This window comes from Ranitomeya imitator, chromosome 4 (genome assembly GCF_032444005.1).
Source record: "Ranitomeya imitator isolate aRanImi1 chromosome 4, aRanImi1.pri, whole genome shotgun sequence".
Lineage (NCBI taxonomy): Eukaryota > Metazoa > Chordata > Amphibia > Anura > Dendrobatidae > Ranitomeya > Ranitomeya imitator.
This window is the reverse complement of record NC_091285.1, coordinates 547589569-547608459: the sequence shown is the minus strand read 5'-3', so window position 1 is coordinate 547608459 and position 18891 is coordinate 547589569. Positions and strand designations below refer to the sequence as shown.

The following is an 18891-nucleotide window of genomic DNA, read 5'->3' as shown; positions in this document are numbered from 1 at the left end:
CGGATCCGGTATCCGTCTTTGCACCTGTTCTGGGTAGTGATTAATGCTACCCGGTTCTCACAATGTCCTTTTTCTCTATCCCTCTTCTCCTCAGGCCGGTGATTTAGGCCTGGTAACAGTCACAGGGCTGTTAGAGATTCAACTGTATGACCTCTCACTATCAGCTCCTTGGCCCAACTGCCATTTCTTCTCTCAGACCAGAATGGATCAAGGGGAGTCTCTGGAGCTCCCCCTTCTGGCCGGAGGTGGTAGTGCAGTCTTGCTATTTTAGTATTTGTACTTACTGTCAGTAACTATTTTTGTGGCAAATACCCCTAGGGGTGCCACATTTTAATCCAATGTCATGGTGACCAAAAAACCATAACTCTGGCGTTTCAAATTTTTTTCTCGTTTCGCTGTTTAGCGAACAGGTTAATCCTTTTTTTTTTTGATAGATTGGGCAATTCTGAACGCGGCGATACCAAATATATGTAGGTTTGATTTTTATTTTTATTGTTTTATTTTGAATGTGGCGAAAGGGGTGTAATTTAAACTTTTATATTTTATTATTTTCATATTTTTTTAAACTGTATTTTTTTACTTTTTCCATGCTTCAATAGCCTCCATGGGAGGCTAGAAGCTGGTATAGCCTGATCATTATATCGTGCCTATGTAGCTGAATTACAGGCTTGCTTTGAGCGCTGACCACAGGGTTGCACTCAAAGCAAGCAACCATTGAGGTCTCAAGGAGCATCGCTGACCCCAGATCATGTGACGGGGTCGGCGATGCGCTCATTTCCGGCCCGATGGCCGGAAGCATCGGTTAAATGCCGCTGTCAGCATTTGACAGCAGCATTTAACTAGTTAATAGCGGCGAGTGAATCGCGATTTCACCCACCGCTATTGCGGGCACATGTCAGCTGTTTAAAACAGCTGACATGTCCCGGCTTTGAGGTGGGCTCAGCGCCAGAGCCCACATCAAAGCAGGAGATCCGACCTCCGCTGTAATAGTACAGCGGAGGTCGGTAAGGGGTTATTGAACACATTGGAAAACCATAATAAATCATTATGATTATAAATGATACATGTCTACAGCTCATAATGCTGATATTAGACATCAGCTGCATTCACTGTAAATTGTAAAATGATGATAATTACTGACAAAATAATCTGAAAACATTTCTTCACCTTCCAAAAAATCTCGGACGCCTCATAGTGCACTTCTTTTATGGAATGCCCTGGGATTTCTGGACAGTTGGCAACCCTGACCCGATGTTTTCTCCTTTTCCATTTTGGGAGCATATTGTTCTTGGCATACCTAGTTTTGTCCTTTGTCTATTCTTGCCTGCTTCTGCTATTTCACATTATAACCTTTGTCCTAATTAATGAAGTTACAGAATTTGTCAAAACTGCAGGAACTGCAAATAGAAGTCCCGTGAAGACAAACAGAAAATACACTTTAGGAAAGACATTTCTTGGTATTACGGAGATCGTATGCTATAGTTCATATGTAAGCAATAAGGTACCAAACAGCCAAATAAGTACATGAACACGTTAACTACTTTGATGGGGTTGACAATTCCAGTATGTACTTTTCTCACTTCTCATATTTCCGTTGGTCATCTATGTCAATTTCTACTAAAATAAATGGATCTCTAAGGTCATTCCTGAAAAATGCCAAGTGATTGCGTCTTCTGTCCCTCTCCGTCCGGCTAATCACTGACACAAGAGGGAAAGATATTATGCTAAACTGAATTTCACAGACATCTGCCTTTAGAGATTTCTGCAGTTTGGGATCATACTGCATTTCGGCAGTCACATCTTGTGTTCTTATTTTTGACCCTACTTAACTTTTCATCAGATTTGTCCCTTGTGTCCTTCTACTTGGTCCATTTTCTTCCACATTTGTTATTTTTTCCCCTCACATCTGATCCCTGTGTCCTTACATTTGTTTTGAATCTTTAGATATTGTTTTTCTACTTCTTACTTTCACATCTATGTAATATTTATGTCCTTACATTTGATCTTATTACCCCCTCATCTAGGTCCATGTACCTTTATATTTTTTTATTTTTATTCTCTCATCTGATCCTTGAATCCTTAGATTTGGTCTTTTTATTGTCACATCTGATCTTTGTGTCCTTATTTATGTTCTTTTTACTCTTAGATTTGGTCTGTGTTCTTAGCTTTGGATTTTTGATTCCCTCACCTGATCTCTGTGCCATTACATTTGATAAGTGTCCTTATATTTTTTTTTCTTTTTACTCCTCCGTCTGGACCCTGCATCCTTACAAGGTGTTCTTATATTTAGACCCTGATTCATCATCTGCATTTTTAGTCACTTTACTTTTTTGTCTGGTGGTATTAGTTGTCATTTTTGGGGGCAATTCATCTCAATGGTACATGTGACTCATAAAGTTGGAGTAAAGAAAATACCGTAATTGGCATTTTCCGACTTGAACGGCTTCTGTGACCCTTGGCACAAAAAAATAGTGCACCAAATTGCTCCAAGCTGAAGGTGTACTGAAAAGCACACCAGAGGGGAACCAGAGTGAAATTACAAAGTAGAAAAAAAACAGGCGAGAACTTATAAAATAAACTCCAAAAAAGGTGTTTACAGCATAACGAATTGGGAGTGAACAAAAAGACACAAAATATACAAAACCAAACAATAAACAGGTGCAAAAGGCAATGATGAATCAGGGCCATAGTGTGGGTCCTTGCAGTTGCCCTTTCTATCTACTATCTGGTCCATATGAAAATACACTTGGGCACTGATCATTGCATTTGTACCTGTTTTTTGTAGTTTTGAGTTTATGGGGGTTTTTATGCACCCAATTCATTATTCTATTTGTACTAATTTTTGTAGTCTATTTTATGTGTCCATCTGTTTTTTGCTTCTTTTATTCTTTATGGGCAGAGCTTATTGATTTGGTACAGTTCTACTCCAGCCATTTTTCCTTCTCCGAAGTATTTTTTAGTATGCCATGATTTTGACACCATTTTAGTGACCTTTAGCAGCAATAGCAGTTTAAGATAGGGAAAAAAAAGTCCTATTTTGACTTTATGCAAAATTTATGAAGCGCGTGAACCATTTTGATGAATTTGACCCCAATAAATGGCAATTAATACCACAAGGCAAACAAGGAAAGTGACTTACGAAAAAAGCTAAAAGATGACTTGGGATCATAGTCCTTTTTACCCTCACACCTGGTATTGTTCTTTCACAACTGGTCCTTGTGGCCTTATATCAGTACATCTAGCGTGTATACGTGTGGGAATTGAACAGCCTTGATGCTAATCCTTGTTTATTATGAAAAACCTCTCTCTCCTTGAGCAAAATCCAGCCCGTATGACAGCAGACAGCAAGAGAAATGCTTGTAACCTTACAGGTCATAAAATGATACTGGCCTGATATTTTAATGAGCACCATTCATTTACTGCAGTATTTCTCCTCGGTTGCGTGCTGTTGATAAATTAGTGTGCGGTTTCTACAGGTCTCTGATCCGCGCGCTACTCTTGGGAGCAACAGGTGCGCAGAACAGCTTTGATATACGAGCTTTGAGAGAACCAAGCAGTTGTTAATGCTTTCTGCAGGCGATCATATATAATTCAGGCAGCCGGTGCCAGGCATCATGAGTGTTGTTATTTTTTGCAATTCAACAATTCAGATTCAAGTGATAAATATACAGTGTGTGAACAATGGCTTGAAATCAGTTGGCCTAATTGCAGGAGACAGACCATTTATTAATGCATGAATGCCCACCGAGGGATTTATCCCTTGAGGGCCTAGGGAATCATTTAGTCTACTGTATGCCAGTAAATGCAGCTAACATTTACATTTCTGCTGTTTATCTCTCCCCAAGTATTATCTACTGCTGGTTTAATAACTAACAGTTTTGATGTGCACAGTTTACAGCTCCCGGTTTGCCAGATTCCATTATTTGCAGTGTTTAACAAGGCATGTACTAATTGGATGAGATATATTGGATGTCTGCAGGTCATGGGTAGGATGTTCACATTAATGGAACATATAGTGATTTGGAATAAAGTAGCACATGGTGTTGTATGCAGGGAAGGATTAAGGATTGACGAGGTCCCAGGCAGTTTAGGGTGCCGGGACGGCGCTCGCATAAGCCGCCTGGAAGATATCAACTCCCGCATATACAAGCTAAGTAACCAGCAGCATTCATTTGTAGCAACTACGGATTTTTTTAAGGTACCTATTTAAACTACAGGTACTGTACTGAGACTGCACACGCAGCCATTATTTCTGCATCGATCTATATATATGTACCTGTCTGATACAACACTGGACTTTATTTCCAGGTAGTTTACGGGTGTTTTATTGTTAGTGTTCACTCACAGGAGTATACTATTATACTATTTTTTTAATATCTTTGTAATTTTTAGGAGAAACATTAGCGCACTCCCGGTAGTATTAGAAAGTGTCGCAACAGTATCCTGGCTATTTTTAAGAATAGTAATTATCTATTAAGACCCCCCTTTCTTCTTTTCTTTCAACCATAGCTGCTAAATTCCATCTGTTTTGGTTCGGGATACAAAAATTCCAAGAAATTGATAATGCCAGTCAGCAGTGTTCAAACTGTGATTAACAAATGGAAAATCAGGTACTCTGTAAAAAAAAAAAAAAAAACACAGTCGTGTAGACCAACATAAATGTCATCCACAACTGCCAGGAAAATTGTTCGGAATGCAAAGAAAAACTCACAAATAACATCAGCTGAAATACAGGACTCTCTGAGTCCACTCTGCGGTGTGGCTGTTTTAAGATGCATGATAAGGAGGCATTTGGAAGAAACATGGGCTGCATGGTTGAGTCGCCAGCAGAAAACCATTACTGTGCAAATGCCACAAATATCTCACCTACAATAAGAAAACAGCACAGGGACAAGCCTTAAAACTTCTGGAGCAAGGTAATTTGGAGTCATTAGAGGAAAATTGAACTTTTTGGCCTCAACCATAAACATTACTTTTGGAGAGAGGTCAACAAGGCATATGATGAAATGAACACCATTCCTACTGTAAAGCATGGAGGTAAATTGCTCATGTTTTGGGGATGTGTGAGCTACAAAGGCATATGAAACTTGGTCACAGTTGAAGGAAAGATGAATGCAGCATGTTATCAGCAAATACTGGATGCAAATTTGCACTCATCAGCCAGGAAGCTGTGTATGGGACATACTTGGACGTTCAAACATGACAACAATCCAAAACACAAGGCCAAGTCAACCTGTCATTGGCTACAGCAGAACAAAGTGATATCATTGAGCTTTTCTGGGGAGGTCTTAAGTGCACAGTTCATGCTAGACAGCCCAGAAATTTACAGGAACTGGAGGCTTTTTGCCACGAAGAGTGGGCAGCTTTACCATCTGAGAAAATAAAGAACCTCATCCACAACTACCACAAAAGACTTCAAGCTGTCATTGATGTCAGAGGTGGCAATACATGGTAATAATAATAATATTTTTTTTTATAGCGCCAACATATTCCGCAACGCAACACTTTACAATTAGGCGGGGACATGTACAGACAATAAATTCAATACAAGTTGAGACAATTTAAGGAGTGAGGTCCCTGTTCCCAAGCTTGCAATCTACAAGGAAATGGGGGGGACACAATAGGTGAAAAGTGCTTGTTATATCAGGTCTTGCAATGATAGTAAATAGGGATTTTCATATAGCTGCATGATCCGGTCATCAGCCTGTGTGTTGAAGTGGTATCAAGATATGGGGTATGTGATCTTTTGATCAGGGTCATTTGGATGTTTCAGCTTGTCATTATGATTTAAAAGGAAAACACAGTAATTTGACAATAAATGGCTTCACCCAACCACTAATCTTGAGTGGAGAAAAGTTTTGGTGTTATCATTCATATTCTCCGAAAAAAGGCCTAGAAAATAAAAATTCGGCAGGGGTGTGTCAACTTTTTAGCACAAATATATCTAATTTGGCCTGCACACTAAATTTAGATCGGGGTGCTGGTGAGACAGACCGTAAGGTCTAGTATCAATATTATTGAAATCCACCGCACTCCCTGTGTGGAATATCTTAGAAACAAAAGAATTTTTTGAAACTTGCTAATTTATTCAAGTGAAAAACAGAAATCAATCAAATGTGACAGATCAAATAGTAGGCACTTATTAAACAATTGTACAAGTGACTCAATGTGATTGACGTTTCGACCCTCCCGGGTCTTACTCTAAAGTCGCACTTGTTGAGGAATAGCAGCAGTGCATCAGCGTCTTGCTGTTGTTTGTGATTTAAATAGAAAGTTGGTATGTCATTGGAGACAACCTTTTTTGCAGGTGCCAGCGTATCAGCCTTAAATTGCTGGTAAGTTGTATGTGGTTTAATGGATTTGCGAATTCTGGATAAAGCCTTGTAGAGGGGTAACAGCGGCGCATCTGCGTCTTGCTGGTGGACATGTAGGCTTAATACCCTTAGTGGATGGGGGATAGCGCTCCTGCGTCCTGTGGAAAGGCAACTTTTTAGCACAACTGTATATTAGAAGATCAAATAGCTTCATTTTAAAAAAGGTTCTGAAATTTAAAAAAAAATGTACACAGCAATAGAAAATTATGTGGAATAAAGAGACATTCTTTATCCTTTAACCCCTATCTGACCTCGGACGGGATAGTACATCCAAGGTCAGATCCCCTGCTTTGATGCAGGGCTCCGCGGTGAGCCTGCATCAAAGCCGGGACATGTCAGCTGTTTTGAACATCTGACATGTGCCCGTAATAGGCGCGGGCAGAATCGCGATCTGCCTGCACCTATTAACTAGTTAAATGCCGCTGTCAAACGCAGACAGCGGCATTTAACTACTGCATCCGGCCGGGCGGCCGGAAATGACGTCATCGCCGACCCCGTCACATGATCGGGGGTCGGCGATGCGTCTCCATTGTAACCATAGAGGTCCTTGAGACCTCTATGGTTACTGATGACCGGTGGCTGTGAGCGCAACCCTGTGGTCGGCGCTCACAGCACACCTGCATTTCTGCTACATAGCAGCGATCAGCAGATCGCTGATATGTAGCAGAGCCGATCGCGTTGTGCCTGCTTCTAGCCTCCCATGGAGGCTATTGAAGCATGGCAAATGTAAAAAAAAAAAAGTTGAAAAAAATGTTAAAAAAATAAAAAAAATATAAAAGTTTAAATCACCCCCCTTTCGCCCCAATCAAAATAAATCAATAAAAAAAATATAAAATCTACGCATATTTGGTATCGCCACGCTTAGAATCGCCCGATCTATCAACTAAAAAAAAGCATTAACCTGATCGCTAAACAGCGTAGCGGGAAAAAAATTCAAAATGCCAGAATTACTTTTTTTGGTCGCCGCGACATTGCATTAAAATGCAATAACGGGCGATCAAAAGAACGTATCTGCACCGAAATGCTATCATTAAAAACGTCATCTCGGCACGCAAAAAATAAGCCCTCAACCGACCCCAGATCACGAAAAATGGAGACGCTACGGGTATCGGAAAATGGCGCATGTTTTTTTTTTTATTTTAGCAAAGTTTGGAATTTTTTTTCACCACTTAGATAAAAAATAACCTAGTCATGTTAGGTGTCTATGAACTCGTACTGACCTGGAGAATCACAATGGCAGGTCAGTTTTAGCATTTAGTGAACCTAGCGAAAAAGCCAAACAAAAAACAAGTGTGGGATTGCACTTTTTTTGCAATTTCACTGCACTTGGAATTTTTTTCCCGTTTTCTAGTACACGACATGCTAAAACCAATGATGTCGTTCAAAAGTACAACTCGTCCCGCAAAAAATAAGCCCTCATATGGCTAAATTGACGGAAATTAAAAAAGTTATCACTCTGGGAAGGAGGGGAGTGAAAAACGAACACGGAAAAACTAAAAATCCCAAGGTCATGAAGGGGTTAAAACACCCACTGCTTCACCATATCAGCTCCCATTTTTCCTTCATATACTTAGTCATGATGTCCTATACAGAAGTCACCTGAGACAACTGAGGGGTGATCTAATAACCATGTATAAGTATATAAGGGGACAATACAAATATCTCTCTGAGGTTCTGTTTATACCAAGGAAGGTGACGGGCACAAGGGGGCATTCTTTGCGTCTGGAGGAGAGAAGGTATTTCCACCAACATAGAAGAGGATTCTGTTACCTCTGACAGGTATACTGGCAGTTTTCTGTAGAAATTGGTTTGTCTTCTCAGAAATGATTGAGGGATAATTTTTAGACCTTTTCTAAATTAAAAAAAATGAAAGTCTGTCAGTGCTCTGTGTGTCATTAAATAAGCCATTGGTTACTACCTCGCTACAATCTCTTTCTACAGTAAGGTTAGTTTGTCATTACTACAGTAGGTTTGTGTTAAAGAGCTTGAAAGGGAATGACTACAGTCCTAAAAGACTTCAGAGTGTATATTCAGGGTAATTAGAGGCTTTACATTATTGGGATTTGGGAAAAAATGTAACGAACTTTGTGAATTCAAATGTTACAATGTACAATGCTCGAATCTTTGAGCCCAAGTGTGTATCTCCTGTGGAGTCAAAAGTTGAAAACTGGAATCATTCTTTTATGACGAATCCTGTGTTAACTAAAGAATATGATATCCCAGCATAGTTATAATAATTGCAAGATCAGGAAAAGCTTGTTAATGTGAGTAACGATCAAGCATCAGATTTCATTGTTTAGTCTAGAATCAGCTGCTGAATTACGGATAGAACTAACTTTAAATGGCAACTGACCTTTCAAAAAAAGGTGAAGAAATATTGCAGACTCCCTTGACCTCATGTTCTGTCCAAGATTTTAATTTTTAATTTTCTGAAGATTCATTTTTTTCTGAAGCCGAATGCTTACTTACACTGCGTTGCTTCCCAGTGAACCTGCAAGGCAACTTGCGTCTCTCCAAACTGCAGGTGGCTTGGATGCTTTCTAGAAGCCTGCCAGGGCTTCACTGGCAGCACTGCCTTTCCTACACTCCCTATGTTGTGGCATCCTCATGACCGCGTATGGCCAATAAGGATACTTTCCGTCAGACATCCCCCCAACCCCCAACTACCCTGCTCCCTCTTAAAAACTTTCATTTATTACCCAAGAAAAACACACCACCACAATAATTTCTTTTTGGATAATTTGGCCACAGTGGCCATTTTTATTAACAAACAAAACATAAATAACAACATGTAAACATTGTAAATGTAAAAAACCTCGAGGGGGGGGCTCTTGGAGCTAAAAAATCTGGCTCATAATAGGCAGAGAGCCTACCCAAAACTTTAACCAAAAACACGTATTTACCCTCAGCCGTAACCACCAGCTCGAGGGCACCATGTAACCCATTTCGGGCAAACCAACCACAAAGCTCCCGAGGTAAACACCCCGTCCAGAGCCCGTAACAAAAGCCAGATCAACCCTATAAGCATCATCACCAACTCCAAGATCCCCACCCCCCGCCAACGCCACTGTGACAATAATACAGAATTCTCTACCTTCAATGAAACGAACAGAAAAGAATAAATAATTATTTTTTTATTTTTTTTATTTTAAAAATTAAGAATTAACGAACTCGCAGATCTCAACTAAAAATACATTGCCTCATAGTACCACTAAAAACAGGGAGGGTGGGAGGGACTCACTTCGCCCATCTAAAGGTAACTGATCCCCCTTTTCCCGCATTTTTCCAAGCCCCCACCTCACCTTTTGCATAAATCTACGCCCCCAATCCTACTCTATCAATCCCGGGACCCCTTTCTCCTATTTTAAAAACCTACTACACTGCTCCCATGACAACGAAGTCATGTGGGGGCTTCCTTTCAGCTGCGCCCCATACAGCCCCCCCTCTGGAATGCTCTTTTATTTCCCTGCATCTTCCAATATTACAATTAGCTCTGGTACTGCGTCTTTTTGGGGCCTCAATTTTGCAAATATTGCATCAAAAACTAAATCAGTGTAAAGTCACAAAATAGGGGCAAAAAGATGCAGTTTAAGAGATTATTGTACAGGAATGTTGAAATAAACATTAGCTCACAGAATTTTTTCCTTTTTTAGGGAGCAAATTAATGGGAATGTTTAATGATTGATCCTCAGGAGGGCACTGCTTCTGTTTCCGGCTGTCTGATTGCTGGAGATGATGTGCATCTGAAGACTGACCGTTCGGACCAGTGGCCTGGTTGCATCGCCGGTCTGCATTGAGCTTTCTCTCTTATGTTGCTAGCAAAGGCTGCTTTGTTAAATTGGAAAAGCGCAATGGAGACTGAAGCTGGCTGGATCCTGCAATCTGACCAGCCTCAGAGCAGTGAGAGCTGGCGCTAAAGCATAGAGTCTACAAGTGGCACAAGCTTCTTGCGTAGGTAACTGGCCACTTTGAGGCAGCAGGGTGGCCATTAAACTTGTCAATGAGCTGTGCACTATAACATGACATGAGAAATCCCTCCTTTCTTGAGAGCGAACGCTTTTTATTAAGAGTTTTTGCAATTTTTCCCTTTTTGGAAGAACAACCATGGTGGTCAAGCGCTTTAGAGTTTTTTAAGGGATAAACCATCAGCATTTTGAAATAAAGTGCTTTGAAAAATTACTATTGTCTATAAAATAAAAATAGGTTGTTCTTAAGTGCAGTTTCCTTTTACATTTATGTGAAGTCTCAATAAAGCTAAGGTGTTCTGAGTGAAAACACCGCAGCCCACAAGTATAATCACCCTGATTAAGGATAACTCATGTTTGTCCTACGTGGGATGAGTCTGACTCGCTTTCTTAATCATAGATATTTCTACGGCATTGCTTTGTGCTCACGCGTGCAATGCTTGCTCTGCTTCTTGTCTGTCCATGTGAACTGAGCGTAGCATTGTGATGGCTACCTGTCACCGTTAGAAAACATGTTTCCTATGCATTACACTGCTAAGCAGATGTTAAATCCTCTCGCAAAGTACCTCAATGGGCTTATCGCAGCCACGGCTTTCTGTGTACTAGCAGAAGTTATTACTGAAAGAACGTCATTACCATAAAAAAATGGTTCTGGTCTGTAATCCTGATCTGTCAGTGGTTAAGGTATTCTGCGCTCGTACAACCTCTACACTCATGTCAGCACATGGAATTATACAAGAGAGCAACCCAGGGTGTGATGAGCCCTTCAATTAGACTTGCTTTCATCTCATTGTAATATCGCCTTCCCGCAGGACACCTCCATGTCTGCGTCTTATAGCCGAGATAACTCAGTATTTATTGTACTTGTTTACAAATGACACAGCGAGCGGTTCTCCAGCTGAGGTAAAAATTGCCAGCGCTTTGCTTGGGTAACACCTTCTGATATTAAACTTTACAACTAATGGTACTGTCACATTAAGCGACACTGCAGCGATATAGACAACGATGCCGATCGCTGCAGCGTCGCTGTTTAGTCGTTGTGTGGTCGCTGGAGAGCTATCACAGAGACAGCTCTCCAGCGACCAACGATGCCGAAGTCCCCGGGTAACCAGGGCAAACATCGGGTTACTAAGCGCAGGGCCGCGATTAGTAACCCGATGTTTACCCTGGTTACCATAGTAAATGTAAAAAAAAAAAAAACACTACATACTTACATTCCGGTGTCTGTCGCGTCCCCCGGCGTCAGCTTCCCTGCACTGTGTCAGCGCCGGCCGTAAAGCAGAGCGGTGACGTCACCGCTTGTGCTCTGCTTTACGGCCGGCGCTGACACAGTGCAGGGAAGCTCACGCCAGGGGACGCGACAGACACCGGAATGTAAGTATGTAGTGTTTTTTTTTTTTACATTTACTATGGTAACCAGGGAAAACATCGGGTTACTAAGTGCGGCCCTGCGCTTAGTAACCCGATGTTTACCCTGGTTACAAGTGAAGACATCGCTGAATCGGCATCACACACGCCGATTCAGCGATGTCAGCGGGTGATCCAGCAAAGAAATAAAGTTCTGGCCTTCTAGCTCCGACCAGCGATGTCACAGCAGGATCCTGATCGCTGCTGCGTGTCAAACACAACAATATCACTATCCAGGACGCTGCAACGTCACGGATCACTATCGTTATCGTTCTAAAGTTGCTCAGTGTGAAGGTACCTTAAGAGACCCTTACACTATGCAGATCCCTTAAAGGGAACCTGTCACCAGGTTTGGCCAATACGAGTTACGTCCATCACCTTTTAGGGATAATCGACAGCATTCTATAATGCTGCATAAAGCCCCCAATCCGACCTGCAAGAAAAGAAAACTAAGTTTTATTCTGTTCACCAGCAGGGCGGTCCGGTATGATGGGTGTCGCTGGTCTTAGTCCGTCTCCTCCCATCTTCTTGCGATGCCACCCTCTGCTTGCTTCATGTGGATGACACGTCGCTGCGACATCCACCCAGGCTCCCCGACATCACGCTCCTGCGCAGACATACTTATCTGCCTTTTTGAGGGCTGAGGAAAGTTCTGCAGTGCGCAGGCGCCAGGAAAGGTCAGAGAGGCCCCGCACCTGCGCACTGCAGGAATTTGCTCTGCCCTCAAAGTGCAGATAAGTACGCCATCATTTCTGTCCAGGCCTATTTTATGAGTTTAATTTTTTTTAAATTCTGTGGAAGAATGGTTGAAAAGCAATGTCTGACTTTCATTTGTTCATTTTCATAGATCTTTTATTTATTATTACTTTTGTCAGATTCAAGTTATTTCTGTGACCATTATGGGTTTTTCTGTCATTAAACGAAGGGTACCAACAATTTTGACCACATGTGTATTTGTCTGTCTTCTACAGATTTTCAAATATTAGGTAATAGATTGTGAGCTGCTGTACTTACTTTATCCATTAACCCCTTTCTGACCTCGGACGGGATAGTACGTCCGAGGTCAGAAGCCCCGCTTAGTGAAAATGTGATTTAAAGTGGTTATATAGTTCAAAAAATTATATTTGAAAATATAGAATTTATTAATTGACGTTTATTTGCAAAGTGAACTGATTTTCAGCTATCAACCTCACTGCAAAACGCATATGAACAAGATCCACACTGATATAGTATTAAATTAGCCCATATACAAACATATATGCTAACTTGGCCAACTATTTTTGATCAGAAAATGTTTAATCCATCCACCAACAAGGTGTGCTTAATTAATAGACCCTAGCTCTTCTATCTGGAGCAGTGCAAGCTTCAGCAGCTCCATTTCAGGTTTGTCATAGGAGAGAACTTCAGGTGTCCGCATATGGCCAATGCTCTATGTAGGGGGGCTGGCTGCCTGGCTACTTTCAACACTGATGTACTGACGCAGGAAGCTCTCTGGTGGATTGTATTTAAAGGGAATCTGTCAGTAGGTTTTTGCTATTATAACTGAAAATAGAATAATATAGGGCAAGTGAACCTGATTCCAATGATGTATCATTTAGTTTACTGGGTGCCGCAGTTGTGATACAATCAGAGCTTTTACGTGTTACATGAAGCAGAGCTGAGAAAGCTGCCCACGCCCACACAACAGCTCTCTATGTACATTGAATATTGACAATGAGCTGCTCATCAGGAGGAGGCAGAATAAGAGGATGGAGCAGAGATGGACCATTGCTCATGTGAGCCTGAGTCCTGTCAGTGATAATCCTCAGGTAATAAAGCCTTCATTGTAAGTAAACAGCACACAGCCTAATAAGTGACACATCACTGAAATCTGTTTCAGCCTCAGTCTCCTGCTCTCTAACTCAGAGGTCCCCAACTCCAGTCCTCAAGGCCCACCAACAGGTCATGTTTTCAGGATTTCCTTTGCATTGCACAGGTGATGCAATTATTACCTGGGCAAGACTAAGGAAATCCTGAAAACATGACATGTTGGTGGGCCTTGAGGACTGGAGTTGGGGACCCCTGCTCTAACTTATATAACAAAAACCTGCTGGTAAATTCCATTTCAGGGGCTTGGAAACACCTCTCTAATGGTGCAGTTTGCTTTAACAAAAGCAAAATTAAACTTTACTCACCCTCCACCGGTCCAACACTAAGTTTCTACCACTGCTCTTGGTGTCTGGTATTGTTTGCAGTAATTAAGTCACAGACAGTGACAGCGTTGAAGCCAATAAGTGACCTGATGGCATGGGGCACTCTGGGCCACTGAACTCACTGATTCGCCGTCAATGCGACATTAGTGATGCCAACACTACCAGACAACAGAGCAATGGTGGTGACTCTTCACTGGACCCCGAGAGGGTGAATAAAGCACAATTTTATTTTTAATCTGTAAAACCCCTGCTGCCAGGTGCCAGAAATGAGAAAAATATCTTAAGACCGGGAAGCCTTTGGAAATAAAAGTACGGTATATCAATAACTTTTCCATATTTAGAAAACCTCTAAAGGTGATTCTTTTTCCCATGTCCATTTCACTTAACTTTGTTTCAAGAGGTAAAAAAAAAGTTTAAGGCATCAGAGAACTTTACAATTAGATAAACAGTGGCGGTCGATCATCTGCAAACAATCGTAGGAGCATTTAAATGCAAGTGTAGAAGTTATTAATGATTTCATGGGATTCAGGTCAATTAACGAGCACACGTTCAGTGCTAGCTGTTTATCTCCAAGATTGATTGTGCGCTCCTCATTTCCATCTCATCTGCATCCTTCACAGGGCTTACAGGTTGGAACAAAGGAGTTAGAAGAAATGGGGGCAAAGTTTTGCCTTGGACTGATAATTCTTCTATCCAAATCTTTTTATACTGGAGCCCTACATCCTCAGGTGGAGGCGCTGCTCGAGGCGGAGAGAGAATGTGCTGACAATCACAGAACCAGGTAAGGGATTATAGGAACCTTACAAATTAAAATGAGCATTTTACTATTCTTGTGGCTTCTGGACATCTTAAATATTTCCTACAGTTAACACTTTACATTGGTTTGAACAATTAATTTTTTTGAGATCTAAGGGTTTTTTTGTACAAAGACAGTGAGTGCGATCACTTCAGTTAGGGCATCGGTGGTAACTGCATCCATATCGTATTCTGACATATCTATACGTGGGGACCAAAGGGCAATTTTCATTTCTTCCTACATCTGTAATTGAAAAAAACGCAAAGTTGAGCTTGGTTTGAGTTGGTAAACATGCAGCACATAAACGCATGCTCACAATGGCCATAAAACATACAAAACCTACAAGAAATAAAATGAGCAAAAACCCTGCTGTAACTAAATAAGAAAAAGGCAAAAGTGCATTTAAATAACACAGGGTTTGTACTAATACTGTTTTAGATCAAAAATAGCGTAAAAGCCATCCCACCATCAACAAGGTGACTCTGATCAAGACGGTCCTATGCCAATATTACCATGTGTCAAACTTGACCTCAGTGCGTGAATAAGGGCAGACAAAAGGACCTTATTCACATGTATGTCTACCAACTCAAACCAAGCTAAATGTTTGTGTGTTTTCATTGCATTTTTGCTGTGCAAGCCTGGGTGTGGCCTCCCTCTCCTGAGCTGGAAATTGCATTTAAGGGCTTCCCCAGACTGTCATCCACTTGTTGGAATCCGGTCCTTTTGTCTGCCCTTATTCACACACTGAGGTCAACTTTGACACATGGTAATGTTTTTAATATTAGACAGCGTAGGACCATCCCGATCAGAGTCACCTTGTCGATGGTGGGATGGCTTTTATGCTATTTTTGATCAAAAACAGTATTACTAAGAACTCTGTTATTTAATTGCAGTTTTGCTTTTTACTTATTTAATTACAGCAGGGTTTTTGCTCATTTTGTTTCTTGCAGGTTTTACATCTGTAATTGTTAAAGATAGTCTGTCAGCAGAAAATGACTTTTCAAACAAAGCACAGGAGCTCAGTGCATCCTTACCTTGGTGGAGCAGTTCAGTGCACCTTGCTACCTACTAGTTTTCCACCTATCTTTGCCCTAATTTTCTTTGAGTGAAAGCTCTGGCTTTATAGAAGCAAGAGAAGGATGAAGATACATGTAAGACAAGTTGGAGGGAAAGAGCGCTGAGGAGCTCGACCACTACTAGGGTGTACAGGGGTGTACAGAGTGCCTGGCTTAGTTTGAACAGTTTGAAATTTAATGAAGTAATGTGAATGTCGGACTAGCATTATGATTCTGGCACAAGAGGATGCACATTGAATGTTTATGATGGTTCCCTGACTCTCCCTCAACAGCAGATGTCCAAAGAAAAGGGTTTTTTTTTGAGGTGGGAAATAAGGGGGCATGAAATAATTAGCCGGTTTGACTGACAGCTGTTTAGAGTGTATGGCATTTCAGGCCCTGAAGTGTGCATTTCTCATCTCTAGCAATATCCTGATTATTGAAATGCTTTATTTTCCTGAGATAATACCAATTTTGTGCAGCAAGTATAAGAGGTGAAAATGAGAGGAAAAGAACGCTATTTGCTCATAGCTGAAGTTCCAATGTCATGACTTTGCCTTCAAGGAGTTCTGCAACAAGTCAACACACAATCGCTAAGAAATGAGATTAAAATAATGATTTCTGTGATCGTGAACATGAAATGTTTTGCTAAGCATTGGACTTCAGTAAATCTAATACACTCTGTATTACCAGGAGCGATTACTTGTTAAATCTTAAATAAATGCTACACATCTTGTCCACCTAATGGACTGCTTATTTGCATTTTGCTACTAGCATTGTGTTGACTTAGCAGCACACAAAATGCAAAAAGCAATGAGATACAGTAGTTTCACATGCAAATGGACTTTTAGAAAGGAAGAGAACTTGACTTCTAGTGCCACCTACTGGATGTGGCAATCCTAAAAGTCAATATCGACCCTTTAATGTGCTTGCCTCATGACTTGGGACACTCCTTACTACAGTAAGCCATGGCAAGGTTCAGTAGAGAGTTGATATTGACTTTTAAGATTGCTACATCCAACAGGTGTCACTAGCAGTTTAGTCCTCTGAAGAGGTTATTAGCATATTTAAATTCCCTGGGAAGTATTGCATGGCCTATAAGTCTCCTTACACTGGCTTGGCACTCTACACAAGGGGATACATTCCCCCAAAGACTCATAGCTTAACACTAGTTTGGTGACCGCAGGCAGAAAGAGCAGGGAAGATTAAACGGTTTAAGCACTTTTTAAACACTTACATTTAGCATCTAGGGATATTACAGACACCGTTAAAGAGGGCATTAGAAAGCTGATAACGTGATCTTAAAGGGAACCTGTCACCTGAATTTGGCGGGACCGGTTTTCGGTCATATGGGCGGATTTTTCGGGTGTTTGATTTACGCTTTCCTTACCCGCTGGCTGCATGCTGGCCACAATATTGGATTGAAGTTCATTCTCTGTACTCCGTAGTACACGCCTGCGCAAGGCAAGATTGCCTTGCGCAGGCGTGTACTACGAAGGAGAGAGAATGAACTTCAATCCAATATTGCGGCCAGCATGCAGCTAGCGGGAAAGGAAAGGGTGAATCAAACACCCGAAAACTCCAGGTTCCCTTTAATACCTTCTAGGAGTAAATTCTGAAGTTATGTTCCCTTTAAAGTGGTTATACATTGAGAACGGTCTACATGTATTACTAATAAAATGTATAGAGTTTAACAATTTACTTATATCATGAACAATGCCCCAATCCTACATCATCTGTGACAAAGAAAAGTGCTGGCTTGGCTACTAAAATGAACCAATCAGCATGTCCCTTTTTAGAGAAAATTCTCTTCAACTTTACACATAAGCCAGAAATGGAGATTCCAGGACCTGGGACCAGGGCTGATGTCTAGAGATATGGGCACCTATGATGAAACTAGTGTGTTAGTAACTTCTGTATATTTATATTATGAACACATTTCACAATTTTTTTAGGTGGACAATTCTTTAAAGACAACCTGTCAGCATGACTTTTTAATGTAAAGATATGGCTGTAATGGGGTTGTTATACAGAATAAGTTTATACCTTTAGTGAAGAAATCCACTTTGTTGTCCTTCTTTAATCAGCATTTGCAGTTTCCTGGTAATCAGATTTCGGTGCACCGGGGACAGATTGAGCATTGGGTCTTCCCCTCCCTGTCTGTGATTTCCTGACCCCTCTGCCGGCCTCCTGTGTTTGAAATCTACTCTGAAGATAGAGGAGATAGGTTACTGAAAAAGCAGTGACCTATCCTTCACAGACTGGAGGCAGGTGAAGCCGGGGAATCACAGAAGAGGAGGAGAAGACCCCGTGCACAGTCCGGCCCCGATGCACCAAAATCTCATTACCAGAAAACTTCAAATGGTGATTAAAGAAGAACCACAAAGTGGATTTCTTCACCAAAGGTATCAATGTAATCAGTATTACAATGCTTTTAAGTCTTTATATTAAAATGAAGCTGACAGGTTCTCCTTAAGTTGCTGATAAGAAAGGTTTTTCCTGTTAGCATAATTTCAACTTCACAACTGTAACTTGATTTTACTTTAAGCCGTAGTCATTTTACAGAGCGGCGGTGTCAGTGCGTAATATCTTTATCTCCCATTACAGTTCCTCACAGCTCATGCTTGTTTCATGTGTACACAGTTTGTCTCTGACACAGTTCTGTTAAAGCCAAGATGTCTCATGTTGGCATTGAATTGGCTTTTCAGCCTGTGCCTTTGACATCAGACATTTCCGCTTGTCAGGAGTTATATCTTTACTTGTCTTCCACCCTCCTGGTTTTTCATGGGTCTCCTCGACCTACTCCATGCTCTTCAGTTTTTTTTCTTACACTCTTTGCCTCAGGGAAGAGAATATTGAGCAAGACTGGCTGGTCAAGTTGTGTGCGATTGATTGTTTCTGTTGTATGATCCAAATGAATCAGACTCAGTGCTCTGCCTGCTTCAGTCAGGTAAAACTGTCAAGAATAATGTGAATGGGACTGTGAAAAAGACACAAGCTTTCCCTTAAGGAGAACACGGCTAACCGCAATGTCGCACAAATGGAAATAAGAGCATTGCAGTGATTTGTATATACGGCGTGCCCTTGACATGACCCTAATTC

General features: G+C 41.2%; 1 protein-coding gene across 1 annotated transcript in view; it reads left to right on the top strand.

Moving 5' to 3' along the window:
* Positions 1 to 18891, top strand: part of AGBL1 (AGBL carboxypeptidase 1) — a 1336772-nt gene that overhangs the window by 805374 nt on the left and 512507 nt on the right. Inside the window, exon 22 of the mRNA XM_069762409.1 lies at positions 14559 to 14719. Within this exon, the coding sequence (XP_069618510.1) occupies positions 14559 to 14719 (161 nt within the window). The remainder of the gene's footprint in view (positions 1 to 14558; positions 14720 to 18891) is intronic.